At 42.4% G+C, this 23,929-nt stretch overlaps 2 protein-coding genes across 4 annotated transcripts in view; one reads left to right on the forward strand and one right to left on the reverse strand.

Moving 5' to 3' along the window:
- Positions 1 to 19,864, forward strand: part of LOC115203237 (vitamin D 25-hydroxylase-like) — a 39,805-nt gene extending 19,941 nt beyond the window's left edge. For both annotated transcript variants that reach the window (XM_029767750.1, XM_029767751.1), the window contains 2 exons: positions 17,193 to 17,522; positions 18,827 to 19,864. In XM_029767750.1, the coding sequence (XP_029623610.1) occupies positions 17,193 to 17,522; positions 18,827 to 19,008 (512 nt within the window). In that variant the 3' untranslated portion in view covers positions 19,009 to 19,864. The remainder of the gene's footprint in view (positions 1 to 17,192; positions 17,523 to 18,826) is intronic.
- An 815-nt stretch (positions 19,865 to 20,679) lies between these two features.
- Positions 20,680 to 23,929, reverse strand: part of LOC115203236 (cGMP-inhibited 3',5'-cyclic phosphodiesterase B) — an 85,631-nt gene continuing 82,381 nt past the window's right edge. For both annotated transcript variants that reach the window (XM_029767749.1, XM_029767748.1), the window contains exons 15-16: positions 23,685 to 23,925; positions 20,680 to 23,500 (exon numbers count right to left, since the gene is read on the reverse strand). In XM_029767749.1, coding sequence (XP_029623609.1) covers positions 23,292 to 23,500; positions 23,685 to 23,925 — 450 coding nt within the window. In that variant the 3' untranslated portion in view covers positions 20,680 to 23,291. The remainder of the gene's footprint in view (positions 23,501 to 23,684; positions 23,926 to 23,929) is intronic.

A 23,929-nucleotide genomic window follows, 5' to 3' on the forward strand; every position in this document is an offset into this window, starting at 1 on the left:
CCACGGAAGAACGTTTATAGAGCCGTTATCTTCCGAATAAACTCTTAAAATACTTAGTAATATTTTACATCGATAGCAGTCAATATTAACCCTTATCTTATTTTCAGTCTCATAATGAAAGTTGTAAATTCTTGGCTATCTTCACGAACCCTGGCTAACAAGTTGAATCAGCAATACAAAATTGGGTTTAATTATTTATCTACTAAATACCTAAACTAATCACACAGAATTACATATACACAGAATACCAATGATGTCACACAGAAAACATCCCGGTGGACGGAACCTGGTTACACAAAGGAAAGGGGGTTGGGCTTGAATGAAAGAGCGGGAAGACTTAGGAACCACAAACAGCAGCTAGGCTATCGTAAATACATTATCTTATGCATTCTAAATTACCGCCCATTTGGAAAAGGAAAATGCAATAAATATTTACTCTGAGCTGCGCTTCGGTAGATTGGTCGTAGATGCTGGCCGGGTTGGCCAACAGATCTTCCTGTAAACTCTTAAGAATGTCTCTGGTGGTAAATTGGATACGTGGTGGTATCTTCGTCCGTCTGTTAGACTGGATCCGTCGTCCGTCCTTTCCTAGCCCCCGTCTACAGCGGCCGCTGCTAACTCAACGGCTAGGAAGTATCACTTCTGTAGTGAATAAGCTCAAAGTTCATACCAGTTCATACCATAGCTCACGCCGAGGTTGGCTTAGTTCTGTCCTTGACATGTGTGTCCTTCTAACGTAGAGGCTGCAGACCTCCCGTACTGGAACAACCTGGTTATCTTTTCATCAAAGGCTTATATAGTGGAGAGGGGGGAAGGATGTGTTTCATCGTTTATAACCCCTCCTCTTCACAGGGGTGGGCCACTGATCAAGCAGGGCACTTTCCTTATGAAAACCCAAATCTCTCATTTGGAAGCTAAAATTACATTTCATCTCCTAACAAACAATTTCAATATCAAACATTTCAATTGCATAACAATTCCATGTGACTCTGATAACTAGAGGGTGGATACTTTCCCAGGTACAGTTTATGTCGTCCTGTCATCAGTCATAATGTCTCAGATGACAACTGAACTGAACTATACTCATTACGTTATCAAGCATATTTCCAACTGGTTTTATTACCAAAATATGGTTCCTTTCCCCATTTGTTTGATGTTCCCAGACTCTCTATATTTAACAGGACAGCAGTCCTTCAGTAGGGTCAGTAAGAGAGGGGAAGGGAGAAAGGTATTCATGGGGGGGGTCATAAACCTTACCCACAGGCCAACGTCATGACAGTACATACAGTTGAAGTCGGAAGTTTACATACACTTAGGTTGGAGTCATTAAAACTCGTTTTTCAACCACTCCACAAATTTATTGTTAACAAACTGTAGTTTTGGCAAGTCGGTTAGGACATCTACTTTGTGCATGACACGTCATACCGCTCAGGAGGAGACGCGTTCTGTCTCCTAGAGATGAGCATACTTTGGTGCGAAAAGTGCAAATCAATCCCAGAACAACAGCAAAGGACCTTGTGAAGATGCTGGAGGAAACAGGTACAAAAGTATCTATATTCACAGCAAAACGAGTCCTATATCGACATAACCTGAAAGGCCGCTCAGCAAGGAAGAAGCCACTGCTCCAAAACCGCCATGAAAAAGCCCAGACTACGGTTTTCAACTGCACATGGGGACAAAGATCGTACTTTTTGGAGAAACGTCCTCTGGTCTGATGAAACAAAAACAGAACTGTTTGGCCATAATGACCATCGTTATGTTTGGAGGAAAAAGGGGGATGCTTGCAAGCCGATGAACACCATCCCAACCGTGAAGCACGAGGGTGGCAGCATCATATTGTGGGGTGCTTTGCTGCAGGAGGGACTGGTGCACTTCACAAAATAGATGGCATCATGAGAAAGGAAAATTATGTGGATATATTGAAGCAACATCTCAAGACATCAGTCAGGAAGTTAAAGCTTGGTCGCAAATGGGTCATCCAAATGGACAATGACCCCAAGCATACTTCCAAAGTTGTGGCAAAATGGCTTAAAGACAACAAAGTCGAGGTATTGGAATGGCCATCACAAAGCCCTGACCTCAATCCCTTAGAAAATTTGTGGGCAGAACTGAATAAGTGTGTGCGAGAAAAGAGGCCCTGTCAAATCAAATAAAATGTATTTATATAGCCCTTCTTACATCAGCTGATATCACAAAGTGCTGTACAGAAACCCAGCCTAAAACCCCAAACAGCAAGCAATGCAGGTGTAGAAGCACGGTGGCTAGGAAAAACTCCCTAGAAAGGCCAGAACCTAGGAAGAAACCTAGAGAGGAACCAGGCTATGAGGGGTGGCCAGTCCTCTTCTGGCTGTGCCGGGTGGAGATTATAACAGCACATGGCCTAGATGTTCAACTGTTCATAAATGACCAGCATTGTCAAATAATAATAATCATAGTAGTTGTCGAGGGTGCAACAAGTCAGTAACACAAGAGTAAGTGTCAGTTGGCTTTTTCATAGCCGATCTTTGAGAGTATCTCTACCGCTCCTGCTGTCTCTAGAGAGTTGAAAACAGCAGGTCTGGGACAGGTAGCACGTCCGGTGAATAGGTTAGGGTTCCAGCAGGTCTGGGACAACAGGTCTGGGACAGGTAGCACGTCCGGTGAACAGGTCAGGGTTCCATAGCTGCAGGCAGAACAGTTGGAACTGTCAGGAGGAATGGGCCAAAATTCACCCAACTTATTGTGGGAAGCTTGTGGAAGGCTACCCGAAATGTTTGACCCAAGTTGAACAATTTAAAGGCAATGCTACCAAATACTAATTGAGTGTATGTAAACGTCTGACCCACTGGGAATGTGATGAAAGAAATAAAAGCTGAAATAAATCATTCTCTCTACTATTATTATGACATTTCACATTCTTAAAATAACGTGGTGATCCTAACTGACCTAAGACAGGGAATTTTTACTTGGATTAAATGTCAGGAATTGTGAAAAACTGAGTTAATGTATTTGTCTAAGATGTATGTAAACTTCCGACTTCAACTGTAGCTAGCTCTCGCAATTCCATCGTTTTCTGAATGCAGTTTTGTGAAAAGTCCTTGCTGCTTTTGCAACTGAGAAAGCAACTCTTTCGATGCACTTGCCCTCTGCTTAGAAGACATATTCCTATATTTCTCTGCATGCATCGTCTGGAAGTGTCGGGACAAGTTGTAGTTTTTCAAGACATAGATGCTCTCTTTGCACACTAAGTACACAGCTTTCCCTGATACCTCAATAAATACATATTTTGTTGTCCACTCTTGCTGAAACACCCTACATTCATTGTCTACTTTCCTTTTCTTTGAAAATCTAATTTTTGCGCAATTTCTAGCTAGCTACTATTTGTAACTGTGACGTGTGTGTCAGCCTGTCAGTCACTGTCTGTCCTCGGGCAGTTGTTATTTATCCGTGCCTTCAAAATAAATGTACCACAAGCGGTGGGAGTTAAATCATTACACAAAGGCGAGTATTCATTGGGCTTTACATTTCAATAACAAATACGTTTTTCAAAACTTTACTATCACAAATTCTTTATGTGATCTGAGCAAAATTCCGGGGGCCGTGGGTCGGCCTTTGCCCAGGCCTGTTATCCTCTTGAGGACCCCTTCGAGATACAATCCAGCTAAAGGGATTGGTTGGACAACAACCAGTGAGATAGCGCGGCGCGAAATAAAAAAATTAAAAATCTCAAAATTAAAATTCAAATACTATACGGCATTTTAAAGATACTCTACTCATTAATCCAATAACATTGTCCGATTTTAAAAAGACTTTACGGTGAAAGCAAAACATTAGATTATTTTCACATAGCACATTAGCAAAAAAAAGCCATTTTCCAAGCACGGATAGCCGTCACAAAACCAGATATACAGCTAAAATTAAGCACTAACCTTTGACAATCTTCATCAGATGACACTCCTAGGACATCATGTTAGACAATACATGCATTTTTTGTTCGATCAAGTTCATATTTATATCCAAAAACCCAATTTTTACATTGGCGCGTGACGTTCAGAAAATGTTTTCTCCCCATAACCGCCGGTGAATAGGCACATTCATTTACAGAAGAACTCATAAACATTGACAAAATTTACAACAATTATTTAAAGAATTATAGATAATCTACTCCTTTATGCAACCACTTTGTCAGATTTCAAAATAACTTTACGGAAAAATCACATTGGTCAATATTCTGAGTACAGAACTTAGCTTTCAATGCTAAGCTATACAGTTAGCCTACAACCACGGCGTTGACAAATCTCAAAAAATATGTTAGAAATATTTACTTACCTTTGCTGATCTTCGGCAGAATGCACTCGGAAGGGGTCCCACTTCCACAAGGAATGTTCATTTGTTCTGCAAAGTCCATCATTTATGTCCAAATACGTCCGTTTTGTTGACCCATCCAGAACACTTTACAATGCCATGTCCACGCAAATCCATAGACGAAATGCTCAAAGTTCCATTACCGTTTGTAGAAACACATCAAACGATGTTTACAATCAATCCTTTAGGGTATTTTTTTACGTAAAATTGCGATAATTGTACAACCGGGCAATAGGTATTCATCCTAGAAGAAAAATAAAAAACAATGAAGTCACGAGACACCTGTCCTCAGACTGGCCAGTGATTGACTGAGCCACAATTTTCTGCCCAGTAACAGGTGACGGATGAAACCAGTTCCTAAAGATTGTTGACAGCCAATGGAAGAGTTAGGAGGTGCAGCGTAAATCCTATGTCACTGTAGTTTTTCAAGGGATTCAAAAGAAAAACTACATTTCTAATTTCTCCCACTTCCTGATTCAATTTTTCTCAGGTTTTTGCCTGCCATATTAGTTCTGTTATACTCACAGACACCATTCAAACAGTTTTAGAAACTTCAGAGTGTTTTCTATCCAAATCTACTAATAATATGCATATTCTATTTTCTGGGCCAGAGTAGTAACCTGTTTAAATTGGGTACGTTTTTCATCTGGCCGTGAAAATACTGCCCCCTAGCCCAGACAGGTTAAAGAGGGTTCAACAGGTCAGCACCTCATGAGTAAATGTCTGTTGGCTTTTCGTAGTCGAGCTTTCCAAGGTCGAGACAGCAGGTGAGGTAGAGAGAGAGATGAAGGGAGAGGGTTGAAAACAGCATCTGGTGAACAGGTCAGGGTTCCATAGCCACAGACAAAACAGCAGAAACTGGATAAGCAGCACTAGAGCCAGGAGTCATGGAGCCAGGAGTCATCAGGCCAGGTAGTCCTGAGGTATGGTCCTAGGGCTCAGGTCCTCCGAGAGAGAGAGTGATGGGAGAATTAGAGGGAGCATACTTAAGTTCACACAGGACACCAGATAAGACAGGAGAATTTCACCAGACAGGACAGACTGAACCTAGACTATTGCAGCATAAATACTGGAGGCTGAGACAGGGGGGTCATGGGACACTGTTACCCTGTCTGACGATACCCCCGGACAGGCAGGATATCACCCAGCCACTTTGCCAAAGCACAGCCCCCACACCACTAGAGGGATATCAACAGACCACAAATGTACTACCCTGAGACAAGGCTGAGTATAGCCCACAAAGATATTCTCCACCGCACGAGCTCGATGTGGCGCAAAGCCGGATAGGAAGATCACGCCAGTGACTCAACCCACTCAAGTCGTGTATAGTGAAAAAAGCCTGGCACGACGTGACACAGCCTTTCTAGGGAAGCATGGAAGAGCACTAGTAAGCCAATGAGTAAGCCCCAAATAGTAAGCCCCCATAATAAGGTCAGAGGCAGAAAATTCCAGTGGAGAGACGGGAGCCGGCCAGACAGAGACAGCAAGGGCAATTCGTCACTCCAGTGCCTCGCAGTTCACCTTCACACTCCTGGGCCAGTCGGCACTCAATCATAGGGCCTACTAAAGAGATGAGTCTTCAGTGAAGACTAAAAGGTCGATACCGAGTCTGCGTTTCTCACATGGATAGGCATACCATTACATAAAAATTGAGCTCTAAAGGAGAAAGCCCTGCCTTTAGCTGTTTGCTTAGAAATTTTAGGGACAATAAGGAGACCTGTGTTTTGTGACCGTAGAGTACGTATAGGTATGTATGGCACGACCAAATCGGAGAGATAGGTATGAGCAAGTCTATGTAATTGACCCGTTTACTCCCGCTCCTCCCCTCCGGCGTTCGACGTCGCCAGTCTACCAACCACCGGTCCTGGGATCCATCATTACGCACACCTGGCAGCCATCATTACACACACCTGCAGATCATCATGATACTTACCTTCCTGATTACCTCCCCTATATCTGTCACTCCCTTGGGTTCCTTCCTCAGTTAGTATTGTTCTTACGAGTAAACGCCACTGTTATGTTGTCTCGTTTCATGTTTGTTGTTTTATTAAACGTTTCTCCTGCACCTGCTTCGCGACTCACAGTGTCATCGTTACAGTAATGCTTTGTAGGTTATCAGTAAAAACTTGAAATTAGTCTTAGCCTTAACAGGAAGTCAAAAAGTAGAGGCTAGCACTGGAGTAATATGAACACATTTTGTGGTTCTAATCAAGGTACTAGCAGCCGTATTTCAAATCAAATCGTATTAGTCACATGTGCCGAATACAACAGGTGTAGACCTTACAGTGAAATGCTTACTTACGAGCCCTTAACCAACAATGCAGTTTAAAAAAATATGGACAAGAATAAGAAATAAAAGTAACAAGTAATTAAAGAGCAGCAGTAAAATAACAATAGCGAGACTATGTACAGAGTCAATGTGTGGGGGCACTGGTTAGTTGAGGGAATATGTACATGTACTGTAGGTAGAGTTATTAAAGTGACTATGCGTAGATGATAACAACAGAGAGTAGCAGCGGTGTAAAAGGGGGGGCAATGAAAATAGTCTGGGTAGCCATTTGATTAGGTGTTCAGGAGTCTTGTGGCTTGGGGGTAGAAGCTGTTAAGAAGCCTCTTGGACCTAGACTTGGCGCTCTGGTACCGCTTGCCGTGCGGTAGCAGAGAGAACAGTCTATGATTAGGGTGGCTGGAGTCTTTGACAATTTTTAGGGCCTTCCTCTGACACAGCCTGATATAGAGGTCCTGGATGGGAGGACGCTTGGCACCAGTGATGTACTGGGCCATTCGCACTACCCTCTCTAGTGCCTTGCGTTCGGAGGCCGAGCAGTTGCCATACCAGGCAGTGATGCAACCAGTCAGGATGCTCTTGATGGTGCAGCTGTAGAGCCTTTTGAGGATCTGAGGACCCATGCCAAATCTTTTCAGTCTCCTGAGGGGGAATAGATTTTGTCGTGCCCTCTTCATGACTGTCCTGTCTTGGGTGCTTGGACCATGTTAATTTGTTGGAGATGTGGATACCAAGGAACTTGTAGCTCTCAACCTGCTCCACTGCAGCCCCGTCGATGAGAATTCCTTTTTCCTGTAGTCCACAATCATCTCCTTTGTCTTGATCATGTTGAGGGATAGGTTGTTGTCCTGGCACCACACGGCCAGGTCTCTGACCTCCTCCCTATAGGCTGTCTCATTGTTGTTGGTGATCAGGCCTACCACTGTTGTGTCATCGGCAAACTTAATGAGGGTGTTGGAGTTTCAGTCATGAGTGAACAGGGTGTAGAGGAGGGGTCTGATCTCGCACCCCTGAGGGGCCCCTGTGTAGAGGATCAGTGTGGCAGATGTGTTGTTACCTACCCTTACCACCTGGGGGCGGCCCGTCAGGAAGTCCACGATCCAGAGGGAGGTGTTTAGTCCCAGGGTCCTTAGCTTATTGATGAGCTTTGAGGGCACTATGGTGTTGAATGCTGAGCTGTAGTCAATGAATATCATTCTCATGTAGGTGTTCCTTTTGTCCAGGTGGGAAAGGGCAGTGTGGAGTGCAATTGAGATTGCATCATCTGCGGATCTGTTGGGGCGGTATGCAAATTGGAGTGGGTCAGGGTTTCTGGGATAATGGTGAGCCATGACCAGCCTTTCAAAGCACTTCATGGCTACAGACGTGAGTGCTACAGGTCGGTAGTCATTTAGGCAGGTTATTTTAGTGTTCTTGGGCACAGGCACTATGGTGGTCTGTATTTTGCACTAACTGAAGTTTATTTAGTGCTTTTTCAGGATAACCAGAGAGTGGAGCATTGCAGTAGTCTAATCTAAATGTTACAAAAGCATGGATTAGTTTACTGCATCATTTTTGTACAAAGTTTCAGATTTTTGCAATGTTACGAAAATGAAAAAAAGCTACCCTTGAATTATTCTTAATATGTTCGTCAAAAGAGAGTCCAGAGCAATGCAGAGGTCCTTCACATTTTTGAGACACCTGTTCAACCATCAACATTCCTTTTTAGATCAAACAGCAGATCTCTTTGTTTCTTGGGACCTAGAACTTCTCTGTTTTGTCTGAGTTTAAAAGTAAAACATTTGCCGCCATCCACTTCCTTATGTCTGAACCACAGGCTTCCAGGGTAGGCAATTTTAGGGCTTCACCATGTTTAATCGAAATGTTCAGCTGTGGGTCATCCGCAGAGCAGTGAAAGTTGACATTGTGTTTCCGAATGACATCACCAAGAGGTAGAATGTATAGTGAAAATAATAGTGGTCCTAAAACGGAACCTTGAGGAACTTACATATGATTTGTGAGAGGACAAATCATCCAAAGAGAGTAAATTCTATATTTTCCGACAGATAAGATCTAAACCAGGCAAGAACTTGTCCATGTAGACCAAAGAGGGTTTCCAATCTCTTAAAAAGAATGTGGTGATCAATGGTGTCAAAAGCGGCACTAAGGTCTAGGAGCACGATGACAGATGCAGAGCCTTGGTCTGATGCAATTAAAAGGTTATTTACCTTTTAATACAGTTGTGGACAAAAGTTTTGAGAATGACACAAAAATTAATTTTCACAAAGTCTGCTGCCTCAGTTTGTATGATGGCAATTTGCAAATACTCCAGAATGTTATGAAGAGGGACCAGATGAATTGCAATTAATTGCAAAGTCCCTCTTTGCCATGCAAATAAACTGAATCCCCAAAAAACATTTCCACTGCATTTCAGCCCTGCCACAAAAGGACCAGCTGACATCATGTCAGTGACTCTCTCGTTAACACAGGTGTGAGTGTTGACGAGGACAATGCTTGAGATCACTCTGTCATGCTGATTGAGTTTGAATAACAGACTGGAAGCTTCAAAAGGAGGGTGGTGCTTGGAATCATTGTTCTTCCTCAGTCAACCATGGTTACCTGCAAGCAAACACGTGGAGTCATCATTGTTTTGCACAAAAAGGGCTTCACAGGCAAGGATATTGCTGCCAGTAAGATTGCACCTAAATCAACCATTTTTCAGATCATCAAGAACTTCAAGGAGAACGGTTCAATTGTTGTGAAGAAGGCTTCAGGGCGCCCAAGAAAGTCCAGCAAGCACCACGACCGTCTCCTAAAGTTGATTCAGCTGTGGGATCGGGGCACCACCAGTACAGAGCTTGCTCAGGAATGGCAGCAGGCAGGTGTGAATGCATCTGCACGCACAGTGAGGCGAAGACCTTTGGAGGAAGGCCTGGTGTCAAGAAGGGCAGCAAAGAAGCCACTTCTCTCCAGAAAAAACATCAGGGACAGACTGATATTCTGCAAAAAGGTACAGGGATTGAACTGCTGAGGACTGGGGTAAAGTAATTTTCTCTGATGAATGCCCTTTCTGATTGTTTGGGGCATCCGGAAAAAAGCTTGTCCGGAGAAGACAAGGTGAGCGCTACCATCAGTCCTGTGTTGTGCCAACAGTATAGCATCCTGAGACCATTCATGTATGGGGTTGCTTCTCAGCCAAGGGAGTGGGCCGACTCACAATTTTGCCTAAGAACACAGCCATGAATAAAGAATGGTACCAACACATCCTCTGAGAGCAACTTCTCCCAACCATCCAGGAACAGTTTGGTGACGAACAATGACTTTTCCAGCATGATGGAGCACCTTGCCATAAGGCAAAAGTGATAACTAAGTGGCTCAGGGAACAAAACATCGACGTTTTGGGTCCATGGCCAGGAAACTCCCCAGACCTTAATCCCATCGAGAACTTGTGGTCAATCCTCAAGAGGTGGGTGTACAAACAAAACCCCACAAATTCTGACAAACTCCAAGCATTGATTATGCAAGAATGGGCTGCCATCAGTCAGGATGTGGCCCAGAAGCTAATTGACAGCATGCCAGGGCGGATTGCAGAGGTCTTGAAAAAGAAGTGTCAACACTGCAAATATTGACTCTTTGCATCAACTTCATGCAATTGTCAATAAAAGCCTTTGACACTTGTGAAATGCTTGTAATTATACTTCAGTATTCCATAGTAACATCTGACAAAAATATCTAAAGACACTGAAGCAGCAAACTTTGTGAAAATTAATATTTGTGTCATTCTCAAAAATGTTGGTCACGACTGTACATTATTTGTCTTCCGGAAGGCAGTGAGTTGCTGCACAACAGCTTTTTGTAAAAATTGAGAGTAATGGGAGATTTGATATAGGCCGATAGTTTTCTAAATTGTCCGGGTCAAGGTTTGGCTTTTTCAGGAAAGGCTTTTTTAGCTATCCGGAGGATAGGGAGCCGTTTATTATGATCAACATAGCAGGGCCAAGCACAGGAAGTAGCTCTTTTAGTAGTGTATTCGGAATAGGGTCCATTAGGCACCTATTCAGCGTAGAATTTCTTGTATACTGGAGCCTCAGTATGAGTTGCCTCTGCCCATAAAAACGACGTCCTCTCTGGGAAGCTTTAAAAATAAGTTTGATGTCTTCTGTGCCCATATGACGATGTAACTGCAATGATGAGATAGATGTTATTTTTATGTTTTATTATCTCAATGCCATACTGTGTCCAACTTGCCGAGCCATCTTGTATCAAGAGGACCACAATGGAAATAAGCCCCAGACTTGTGTGTTATCCTCCATGATTATATTCATGTGCATGTATGGCTTTTTCAAGTTGTGTGGGCTTGTTTTTTAAAATGGTAGAATTGAACTAAACAAGGGTAGAGGACAGGTTAAAGAAAGATTTTTAAGCATTGAAACACGGATTACAGTGGCAAGAAAAAGTATGTGAACCCTTTGGAAATACCTGGATTTCTGTATAAATTGGTCATAAAATTTGATCTGATCTTCATCTAGGTCACAACAGTAGACAAACACAGTCCGCTTAAACTAACAACACACAAACAATTATACGTTTTCCTATATTTATTGAACACACCGTGTAAACATTCACAGTGCAGGGTGGGAGAAGTATGTGAACCCTTGGATTTAATAACTGGTTGACCCTCTGGCAGCAATAAACTCAACCAAACGTTTTCTGTTGTTGTGGATCAGACCTGCACAACGGTCAGGAGGAATTTTGGATCATTCCTCTTTCCAAACTGTTTCAGTTCAGCAATATTTTTGGGATGTCTGGTGTGAACTGCTCTCTTGAGGTCATGCCACAGCATCTCGGGTTGAGGTCAGGACTTTGACTAGGCCACTCCAGAAGGCGTATTTTCTTCTGTCGAAGCTATTCCGTTGTTGATTTACGTCTGTGTTTTGGGTCGTTGTCCTGTTGCATCACCCAACTTCTGTTGAGCTTCAATTGGCAGACAGATAGCCTTACATTCTCCTGCAAAATATCTTGATAAACTCCCTCCACCATACTTTACAGTTGAAATGAGGTTTTGATGTTGGTGTGCTGTGCCTTTCTTTCTCCACACATAGTGTTGTGTGTCCTTCCAAACATCTCAACTGTAGTTTCATCTGTCCACAGAATATTTTGCCAGTAGCACTGTGGAACATACAGGTGCACTTTTGCAAACTTCAGACTTAGAGCAATGTTTTTTTTTAACAGCAGTGACTTCTTCCGTGGTGTCCTCCCATGAACACCATTCTTGTTTAGTGTTTTACGTATCGTAAACTCGTCAACAGAGATGTTAGCATGTTCCAGAGATTTCTGTAAGTCTTTAGCTGACACTCTAGGATTCTTCTTAACCTCATTGAGCATTCTGCTCTGTGCTCTTGCAGTCATCTTTGCAGGATGGCCACTCCTAGGGAGAGTAGCAACTGGGCTGAACTTTCTCAATTTATAGACAATTTGTCTTACCGTGGACTGATGAACATCAAGGCTTTTAGAGATACTTTTGTAACCCTTTCCAGCTTTATGCAAGTCAACAATTCTTAATCTTAGGTCTTCTGAGATCTTTTTTGTTCGAGGCATGGTTCACATCAGGCAATGCTTCTTGTGAATTGCAAACTCAAATTTTGTGTTTTTTTATAGGGAAAGGCAGCTCTAAGCAACATCTCCAATGTCGTCTCATTGATTGGACTCCAGGTTAGCTGACTCCTGACTCCAATTAGCTTTTGGAGAAGCCATTAGCCTAGGGGTTCACATACTTTTTCCAACCTACACTGTGAATGTTTAAATGATGTATTCAATATAGACAAGTAAAATACAATCATTTGTGTGTTATTAGTTTAAGCACACTATGTTTGTCTATTGTTGTGACTTAGATGAAGATCAGATCAAATTTGATGACTAATTTATGCAGAAATCCAGGTAATTCCGAAGGGTTCACATACTTTTTCTTGCCACTGTATATATGTGTGCCATTCAGAGAGTGAATGGTCAAGACAAAATATTTAAGTGCCTTTGAACGGGGTATGGTAGTAGGTGCCAGGCGCACCGGTTTGTGTCAAGAACTGCAACATTGCTGGGGTTTTCACACTCAACAGTTTCCAGTGTATTTTAGGAATGGTCCACCACCCAAAGGACATCCAGCCAATTTGACACAACTGTGGGAAGGGTTTGTATTTGTATTTTTTATGGATCCCTTAGGCAGCAGCTACTCTTCCTGGGGTCCAAACATATTAAAGCACTTACATTACATATAAAATATAAAACAGTACATCATATAACATTATTACACCACTACATATCTACAATACAAAATGTTTAATACCACCATACGACAATATAACAATGTATTCATATGGATGTGTCTGTACCTGTGTGTGTCTCTTCACAGTCCCCGTTGTGTCATAAGATGTATTTTTTCCTGTTTTTTAAAATCTGATTGTACTGCTTGCATCAGTTACCTGATGTGGAATAGAGTTCCATGTAGTCATGGCTCTATGTAGTATGGTGCGCCTCCCATAGTCTGTTCTGGTCTTGGGGACTCTGAAGAGACCTCTGGTGGCATGTCTTGTGGGGTATGCATGGGTGTCAGCTTGTTAACACCTCTTACAAAAACAAATAGTCAAGAAGTCAATCTCTCTTCCACGTTGAGCCATGAGAGATTGACATGCACTTCATTAATGTTAGCTCTCTGTGTACTTTTAAGGGCCACCCATGCTGCCCTGTTCTGAGCCAACTGAAATTTTCCTAAGTCCCTCTATGTGGCAGCTGACCACACTACTGAACAGTAGTCTAGGTGCGACAAAACTAGGGCCTGAAGGATCTGCCTTGTTGATAGTGTTGTTAAGAAGGCAGAGCAGCGCTTTATTATGGATTGGAGTCAACATGGGCCAGTATCCCTGTGGAATGCTTTCAACACCTTGTAGAGTCCATGCCCCAACAAATTGAGGTTGTTCTGAGGGCAAAAGGGGGTGCAACTCAATATTAGGAAGGTCTCCTTAATGTTTTGTACACTCAGTGTATGTCTGTGGATACTAGACAAGAGTTTATTAATATTTTTTTTTTTAATCTTTATTTTAACAGGGAAAACAGACTGAGACCTGGATCTCTTTTACGGCTGTGCCCTGTGTAAACATGTTGACATATACAGTTTTAGGCATACAGACAAGAACATTTCAAACATACAAAACAAAGACACAATTCAACAGAAACAATCACAGATAACATCATATTGATCCTCCATAACATTTTTAAAATGGGCAAGGGACACCAGAGTGTCTAACTTAAGTTGGATCTGCAGTTTGTTCCATAAATAAGGCGCAAAGGAACTAAAGGCAGTCCTACCCAACTCTGTGGAGACCGCAGGAGTCTCTAATGTAATCCACATCTGTGATCTGGTTTTAAAATTTGTATATCTAGTGGAAATTAATGATGATATATATGGAGGTAGTTTTAAAAGAAGTGCTTTATAAATAAACAAGAGAGCATGTTGCTCTCGCCTCACAGATAGAGAGGCCCAACCCACATGTTGATAAAGGATACAGTGATGAGTTTTGTAACTATCACCCGTGATAAACCTGAGTGCACAATGGTAAATAGCATCCAGTGGTTTTAATGTGTTTGCCGATGCATGCATATAGATAATATCACCATAATCTAAAACGGACATAAAAGTAGCCTGCACAATTTGTTTTCTATTTACAAAGGACAGACAAGCCCTGTTTCTATAAAGGAACCCTATCTTGAATTTGAGCTTTTTTCCCAATTCAGTAACATGTTTTTTAAAAGAAAGCCTATCATCTAACCATACCCCTAAATATTTATATGCAGAGACCTGTTTGATTTGAGTACCATCCAAGCTAGTGATTACAAAAGTGTTTCTAACTGAGAGTTTAGACCTAGAAAAAAACATGACATTTGTTTTCTTAGCATTTAAAACAAGTTTAAGCTGTAAAAGAGACCCCTGTAGTATCCTAAAATCAGACTCCAACTGCATTAAAGCTTGGTCCGCTGTTGGAGCAATAGAGTACATCACTGTGTCATCTGCATATAAATGGAATTTACAATATCTGACATCATCACCAATGTTGTTTATATAAAGTGAGAACAATAGTGGGCCAATTATTGAACCCTGAGGGACCCCTTTAAGTAACTGTAAGGAGTCAGACTTGACCCCGTCGACCATGACGGCCTGAGTTCTATCTTTAAGATAGTCAGAAAACCATCGGCAGGCATCCATGCCCACTCCTATAGATGACAGCTTACTCAAAAGGATAGCATGGTCTACAGTGTCAAAAGCTTTTGACGAATCTACAAACAACGCAGCACAGTGCTTTCTATCATCTAAGGCATTTGCAATATCATTTACAACAAGCATAGTGGCCGATGTGGTACTGTGTTTAGATCTAAAACCAGATTGATTGGTGCTAAGAATACTGTTTGCAGAAAGAAAAGACTGTAACTGTTTGTTGACTATAGATTCTAGGATCTTTGCCAGACAAGAGCCTAGAGATGGGTCGATAGTTATCCAAATCACTACCGTCACCTCCCTTATGTAATGGCAGAACAAAAGCTGCTTTCCACACCTTAGGGATAATTCCTGTGCTTAATGTTAGAATAAAAATGTGTGTCACTGAACCAGCAATGATAGGTGCAGCACACTTAAGTAAGAACGGGTCTAAATTGTCAGCGCCTAAGGATTTCTTAGTATCAATGGCACACAGGGCAGCTAGAACCTCTGCTTCGGTTATTTTCTGGAAACTAAAAACAGGGTTGCCATTTTTCAGAGTAACGGTTGAAAAGCAAGACGAAAAATCAACTAACTGGCCAGTGCCACAATGGCCACTTTTCCTTTCAAATAAAAAACCAGCAGAGATGAAATGCTTATTAAAAGCATCACAAATATCATTTTTTTCACTTAGGATACAGGAATCTGAGGTAATTTGCTTAGGAAGAGAAACAGCAGAATTCCCCCGTTTCAGTGAATTAACGGTTTTCCAGAATTTTGCAGGATCTCCTGCAGAATCTGTCATAGCATTAAGGAAGTAATTTGATTTTGCCTTTTTGACAGCTGCAGTACATTTATTTCTCAATTGCCTAAAAAAACAGCCAATCAGCTGGAGTACCTGTTTTCCTCGCCAAGGCCCAGGCCCAATTCTTTTGCAGGAAAAGACCTGACAATTCAGGAGAGAACCAAGAACTGGTTCGGGTTCTTACTCTGTGATTCTTAAGCGGGGCATGTTTATCAGACATAGAGGTAACAATAGAAGAGAAAAAAGCAAGGGCTAAAACCGGGTCCAGAAAGCAGCAAGTGGATAAAAACTCAGAGTCATATAAATCAAGGGTAAAAGCTTGCTGTGAGAAATGTTTATAATTTCTCTTAGAGATTATACAGGGATCAGAGTGTTTCAGCCTGGTATCTCTAATACAAGCAATAGGGCAGTGGTCACTGATATCATTTGCAAAAACCCCACTGGCTGTGTATTTATGGGGGGTATTTGTTAGAATAATGTCTAGTAGAGTAGATTTTACTGGGTTCTTAAAGTTGGGACGGGTTGGTTTAGTTATCAGCTGAGTTAGATTTAGCTCAGTACAAATGTCTTCTAATTTATCGGATACTGGTGAAAGCCAATCCAGGTTAAAATCTCCCAAAATCAGTCATTCAGAGTTTGCATAATTAGACAGTATATCAGATAATTTGCATAGAGTACAAGGAGGAGCTGAGGGGGGGGGGGGCGATATACCCCTCCTAGAGTTAAACAAGCATTATTACCAAGTACCAAATTTAAAACTAGACATTCATATTGCTTTGGGACAGAGGTTGATATGGACACAGAAACATTTAGGCAGCATTTTACATAAATCGCGATACCACCACCTCTACCAACTCTGTCAGCTCTATAAATATTGTACCCAATCAACTGAACATCTGAATCAGGCACAGAATCACACAGCCACGATTCAGATACAACCAATACGTCAACATTTGATTGTGAGACCAAAATTTCAATAAAGTCCAACTTTTGTATCAGGCTTCTAGCATTCAAATGAATTATTCCAATGCCATTGCTACAGGAATTCATATCAGATGGAGTATCCAAGGTAGCACCTGAAGCTGCACTGGATGAGCAATAAACTATTTTTGAGCTATTGACAGAGCTCAAAGATTACTACTAACAATACCTCTCTGCATGTGAGTAGTATTCGCAATACGGTGATTGGACAATAATCTAGGAATTGCAGAAAGGTTGTTAACTGTAGTTTGTTCCATATTTGCAATTGAAAGACTAATTAATTAAACTGGGAGAGGAGCATTGAACGTAGTCTGATAGGGGAGCGTACAATCCCAAAAGTCAACCCCCGAAAATACACAACGTCAGGTATCAAAGGCTCTACATGAGGCAAGAGTAAGAGACATGTTGGTGGAGAGGATGCTGGAGCCATACCTGTTAAGATGTAAATTGTCCCGAAGAAATAGACCTGGTCGGTCTGTAAAAGTTGAGGAAGCAGATAGAACATTGTGATGATAAGGTATTCACAGTTTGCTGCTGGTGTTTCCTCTGTGTAGAGAAGGTGCATAAGGAGCTGGACAGTGTGCTGGGAAGTGGGCAGTCCCCCTCACTGGCGGACAAAAAGAGGATGCCCTATGTGGAAGCGGTGCTACATGAGGTCCTGCGCTTCTGTAACATCGTGCCCCTGGGCATCTTCCGCGCCACCACTCAGGACACACTGGTGAGCGGCTACAACATCCCCAAAGGCACCATGGTCATCACCAACCTGTACTCTGTGCACTTTGATGAGAAGTACTGGTGCGACCCTGGAACCTTCTCACCACATCGCTTTCTGGACAGCAATGGAAACTTTGTCCGACGGGAAGCTTTCCTACCCTTCTCTCTGGGTGAGTCTGGCTTCTTTCCACTCTTAGGCCCCCAAAGAGAGTAGCACAGACTCTCACACATATGCTGTATACACCCTCTCACTTGAATGCCTCTCCTCTTGCCTAATCCAAATGGTAATGCTTAAATACAAGGTTAATAGTCATCATGGGCATGAAATTTCAATATATTAGAGATTCTTCTGTATGTTTGTATACTTTTTAGGCAGTAGTTCTGAAAGTAGCACTCATGAGCCAAAAGTGGTCCCCGAATATTGCATACTATGTCACATATGTGCAGATATGTGCACCACGTCATTGCTCTCTCTTTCTGTGCTGTGTCCACTGAGCTGGGCCCGCCCTACAACCTCATTGGATAATGCTGGGCAGGCCTCTTGCTACCTGTCACTCAAATGTGAGAGGCTGAAGCTCATTGGCTAGAACTGAAATTGCTCGGGTGCTGGCCCACATGGAGGGAAATGTAGGGAAAATAACACAGCACAGCTTCAATAAAACAGTTGCTTTCAAACTAGGGATTTCGTGTCTAATTGAGGTAAGACAGTAATACTGCTCATAGATTATGCATGTATGAACTACACATTGAAAAATACTTTCTTAGTCGCCAATGTACTGGAGCATGTCTTTAACTGTATACCCCAGCTATGATCTCATTTCATTTTACCTACAATGAGTCAAATGTAATAAAAGCTAGAGCCTCTCCGGTATTACAACCTTACGGGTATGAAGGCCCAGTAATCTATTTGAGCACTTAATTAATAGACTGGTGAGCAAGCCAGTCCCTGGGGCTATTGCAGACTACAATGCTGCCATTAATAAAGGAAAGTACTGTTAAGACAGAAAAACACCACCATGTCAGTTCAAACAAAACAAATTCTCAGTCCTACCACCCATACACGTGGTTCCCTCTATTGTTCAAGTTGTGCTGTGTATACAAGTGTAAACCTTTTCCCAGCCATATCATATCATTGGATTAGCCTATATGCTAATAAGGTAAACACTAAACAGTTGATAATTGATAGTAAAGGACCGTTACTATCACTTAACAGATACATTGAGTACAGTAGATATGTTGTATTGGTTGAATGTTCACTGGAAAACAGTAGTCAATAGTAGCTGGTGTCACTAAATCGGAGGATGGCTCATTGTAATGGCTGGAATGGAATGGTTTGATACCGTTCCGTTGATTTCATGTCAGCCATTACTACGAGCCATCCTCCCTTCACCAGCCTCCTCTGAGTAGAGTAGATGATACAAAGTATGACATGATCTTCACAAAACTCAATCCATGTTGTGTGGTTTGTCCTCAGGGAAGCGTCACTGTTTGGGCGAGCATCTGGCCAGGATGGAGATGTTCCTGTTCTTCACCACCATGCTGCAGCGCTTCCACCTGCAGTTCCCTCCTGGTACAGTGCCAAGCCTCACCCCCAAACTGGGCATGACCCTGCAGCCGCTGCCTTACTCCATCTGCGCCGTCCGCAGGCAGCAGTGACAGATTCTCAGACTGCACAGCCCGAAGGGGTGGGGGGTGGGGTTGGGGGTTTAGTCAGAACAGAACAGAACAGAACAGGGGTCTAGAGCTTGGACTCCTACCCTGTCCTCCAGGGTCTGAACTCGTGTTTTACACAGAACTGCTAGAATTCTAAACATCAGCCGATGGTTGTTTCTGAGCAATTGCATGTTTGCACAGCACCATTTGCAAAGTCACAGGATCACCAGAAATGTTACTGGCAAGATCCTGAAATATCAGGTGGAACTTCTCAGTAAGTTTAATCGAGAAGTGTGAATATTTAAACAATACACACACACACATATACTATGAATTAACCTTGAATTATAATTGACTTTTTATCTGTGTCCTTATGATCAAATGTCTCATCTTCCCTGCGGGATTACGTCAATGATTGACAGGATGGACCTCTATGATGGTTCACAGCCGTCTTCTCTCTCTCAGCCTGCCTAAATGAGAAATGGGAACATTACCCACTGGGCACACACAGGTTGAATCATTGTTTCCATGTCACGTTGAATTGATGTCTGTTCCCAGTGGGTAGTTTCAGCTGTTTCTACAGCACAGTGAAAATAAGTAGACTAGCAGCCAGTCTTTCCTAGAAGGCTCTGGACATGGTGTTTAGTCTGGATCAGCGCCATATCAAGCAGTCTGAACTAACAATGAACCCGATCTCTAGCGATTCTTCCATGGAAAAGCCTTCTCTCAGAAAGCTACTGCAATATCTGTTGAAAATGTCTTTATGTGATACTGTCTTTTAAGTAAATTTTACTTTTGTCTATTATGGTCATACTTTGTAATAAGAACAATGCCATTTTGGTGCTCTAGTTACCTTTTCTACAATGTTTATAGTGTGACTTTCCTAAGAGCAATTCAAGTTACATATGTTTGACGCCGCTTGTTCTTTTTCTTCAACATGCTGACAGTATTTCTCTCAATAGGTTACAAGTCTATGTTTTCTCTCCAAAGAAATCTTCCTATCTAAACTACAGTACAGGACTAGTCAGACATGGACTTTTGCAGTGAGCCGGCAGAATTTGTCCAGACTGGGTCGTCCAGGGATACACAGACACAGCCATTATAAATAATCTTCATGTCGTTGGAGCTGAGCCTGGGGGGGCGTCACCCATTTCCTTAAGTGACCCCTCACTTCTACTCTTTACACAACAGACCAAAGGGCTGGAAAAAGACTCCAATGCAATGCTGTGCTGTGCATACATCAGACTTACTGGGTAATATTTCATATTGATTTGATGCCTCTAGCTATTTTTGGCACCCAGCATACCTCGATTAACTTGTAACTGCACTTCTCAGAAAGTTATGCTGAGGTAGACAGACACTGCCAATTCGCCAGGATAAGCGGCTTGTCTGTGTGCATTGGAAATATTGAAACTGTGACATTGCAGTCATTTCAGCAAACATCAGTGTTCCAACTGTGGTTGTCGGCAGGAGGATCTAAACAATAAGGGCAAAGTTATAGTACAGTTACATTCAAGGGGATTTTTATGCCACACACACACACACACACACACACACACACACACACACACACACACACACACACACACACACACACACACACACACACACACACACCCTACTCAAGTGAGTAGGTGTGTGTGTGTGTATCAATAAAATCATTTGAGAGAACAGTTATTTTAGGGATGGTGTTTTATGACAGCTATAAATAACAAAAATCAGTTTCCCCCACAATTTTGATATGGTTGAACAGTTACAACAGACATAGATATCTCAATGCTACATAATAGATGCTTTTATGACAAGAACATTTGAGGACACTGTGGTTCGTGAGACTGCACAGTGACAAGCCAACAAACAAACTTTTACAACATAATGAGCCATACAATGTGGGGGGAGGTGGCTGGAGGTTCCAGAGGCATCACAATTCACCATCAGAACTTAAGTAAGAGACGCGGTGTCGCTAAACCCGAACGGACTGAAGGGCCACGGTTAGGAGTCGTGAGCTCTCCTCCACAACACCTGGGCTGGGCTTCACCGGCATCACTTTGAGCCTGCTGTGGGACATGGAGCTCAGAGAGACCTCTGGGGCCAACCATAACAAGCCCAGTGTATGGGGGCCCAGAGGCTGGGCAGTGAGCAGGGACAGTTTGGCACTGGTTGGGTGGACTGAGTAGACAACATAAAGTTAACAGAGATTACCAAGAGAGAGAAAGTGGTTGTGATAAGGAGCAGGGAGACGCTGAACCCAAAAGAAAAACACCAAACCCCACATCTGTAGTATTAGATAAAAACTCTGGAAACAGGATGATAATTACAGGGTCTCAATGTACAATATATGTCAGCTGTGTGTAGAAAACAGATGCATTCTGTTGATTAATTAAAAAATATAATATATTTATACAGTATATTTATATGCAGATATTATTTTTGTGCAGAGGCTAAACACTTGTTTGGTAGTAAAATGTGCACATTTATATATATTTTTTGTCTTTAAATATACTAGCTTGATTTACACTGCCTACTTGAGAACTTCCTTCTCCAGAGAAAATGACTTGATAGGGTGATAAGTGAGTTCGGCTTGCAGGTCTGCTTGCAGGTCTGCCATCTCTTACATTAAACTCTTTTTCTAGTGGAATGCCTAGAGTTTTTACAGACAGAAATATAGAACTATTAGTATTAAACTGTCTTATGGTACAGAGAATAAGACAATATAAAAACAAAACCAAAGTGAAGGTGAAACCCTGGATTACTTAACTTCTTTACGCACTGGCCTGGTTGTGGGTTTGGCAAAGATCTATAGTTTTTGTCAAAACATCAGTGTCTGTAGAATGACAAATGAAATGAAAAGGTTAGCTAGACAGAGTATGTGTAAAAACAATGCCAACAGCAATGCACTCAAAAACACCTTTACCTATACTGGTACATGAATAATCATGGGATTTTACTGTACAAAATGTTGCCTTGCTGCAAACAGGTCTTTTGCAGTCAACTGACAATCAAGGATCCCAATTCTACAGTGAGGTCTTTAGAAGATCAAGCCAACGGCGCCGCCAGCGGGGCAGCGGAGTTTGACAGAAACACAGGACATACTTTGCTCTATCACAGAGGAGCAGTTCAATTGCTTGAATGTGTTTGTTTTTCAAGTTGTTCTTACAAAGCTTAAAAACTATTTCAATCACCGAGATTTAATTATCTTTGTTTTAAAGTCAATTACTTCAATTCTTGCAAAATAATTATTCAACTTCACGAGAATCCTGAGTAACCGTGAAAAAATAGATATAATCAAAAGAAAAAAACATCCCTTCATTGGAACAGCACTCCATTGGAACAACAGAGAACATCTCATCTCCGATAAAATTTCAATGACTGGCGACCAAGCGTTCCTGAAGAAAACACACACATACACACGCTCACACCAACTAAATTAAACCAACAACAAAAAAGAAGGAAACATAGAAGGCAGGTGGTACACATGAATAAAAGGCATCAAAAACGATGCAGGTATAATGCTCATTTTCAGTCAACATTTCCACAATGTCTCTGTGACTGAGTCAGTGATACAGTGTTTCGTGTCGCCAGCAAGGGGAGAGGACTGCACAGACCAACCTAGGGTCTGGACCAGGGGACTCAGTAAAGGTTCAGACAGGCACATTTGATATATAGATCTAGAATATTCCTGACAGTGAGCCTGAAACAGTCTCAGTCTCTTGTCTTTCCACGTTTGAACTGTTCGCTTTGGTAACGGATGTCAACCACGTCAAGGTGTTTTTTATTTTCCTTTCATTTTAAATCATAGGATTCGTTTTAGTACCTAAGGGAGAGTTAAGTGCTCTGCGTTCAAGGCAGCATTACAGCCAGATCACCATGGAGGGCACATCCAGACCCTTTTCCTCTCTTCCTCTCCACACCAGTGTCCTCAGCTCTGGTGTTTGTTCTTGGTCTACTCTCCATGGGGTGAAAGTGCATAGGAGTGGGGTTCCCACTATTGCAGCAGGAATCCCCTCACAGTAGTAAGGCCTTTTTTCAAAACAACATGACTGCATTAGCGTGTCGGCACAGTGACAATTTCAACGTGTGGAGATCCAGCAGGGTCATCCTGTGTGTGTGTGTATGTGTATATGTCTATAATATGTGTGTGTATGTATGTGTTGTGTGTGTATAAATGTGTGTGTGTGTGTGTGTGTGTAAGAGGGAGGAGTTGAAGGACTTTCGCCTTCACTGTTCCGCCCTTCCCAAGCATCCTGGCTCTGTCCCTCCTCTTCCTCTTCTTCATCTTCCTCCTGCTACTGACGCTCCTCTCCTTCCTCCTCCTCCTGAATGACCTGGATCTGGTCGTCGGAGGGCGAAGGGGACAGGCTGGGAGGCAGGCTGTCGGCCTGCTGCTTCTCCTTGCTCTTCTCCTCCTCCTCTATGGTCTTCTTCCACACCTTGTGGTTCTCTGTCAGGTGCTGCATGATGTTGCAGAACAGCCGACGCCGGCCGTTTCTCCTTTCTGCAAGGGACAACACACAAAAAAAGATTTAACATCCCATAGCTTTTTAGTTGCAATATCAATGATACAAAAACATCCTGCTCTTGATAGAAATGTTAAATGCTCAATGTTAAAATTATAAATGTGTCAATTCATGATCATATATCAATTCAGAATGATAGAAGGATAGAAAATTACGTCTTACTTGGTTCGAGCTCCTCCTCCAGCTCGTCTTCGTCAGTCTCTGTGTCCTCCACCTGCTCTTCCTCATCCTCAGAGCGCTCCTCATCGATCCAGTAGCCAGGGAGCAGGCCAGCGGCGTCGTACGAGTTGCAGAGCGGCCCCACGATGTGTGTGATGAAGGACTCCTGCAGCTTGGCCAGCTGAGGAGAAGAGCGGTCCATGAAGGGGCTGATGGGTAATCCCAAAGTGGCCTCCTCATCCCCCTGT

Source organism: Salmo trutta, chromosome 12 (assembly GCF_901001165.1).
Source record: "Salmo trutta chromosome 12, fSalTru1.1, whole genome shotgun sequence".
NCBI lineage: Eukaryota > Metazoa > Chordata > Actinopteri > Salmoniformes > Salmonidae > Salmo > Salmo trutta.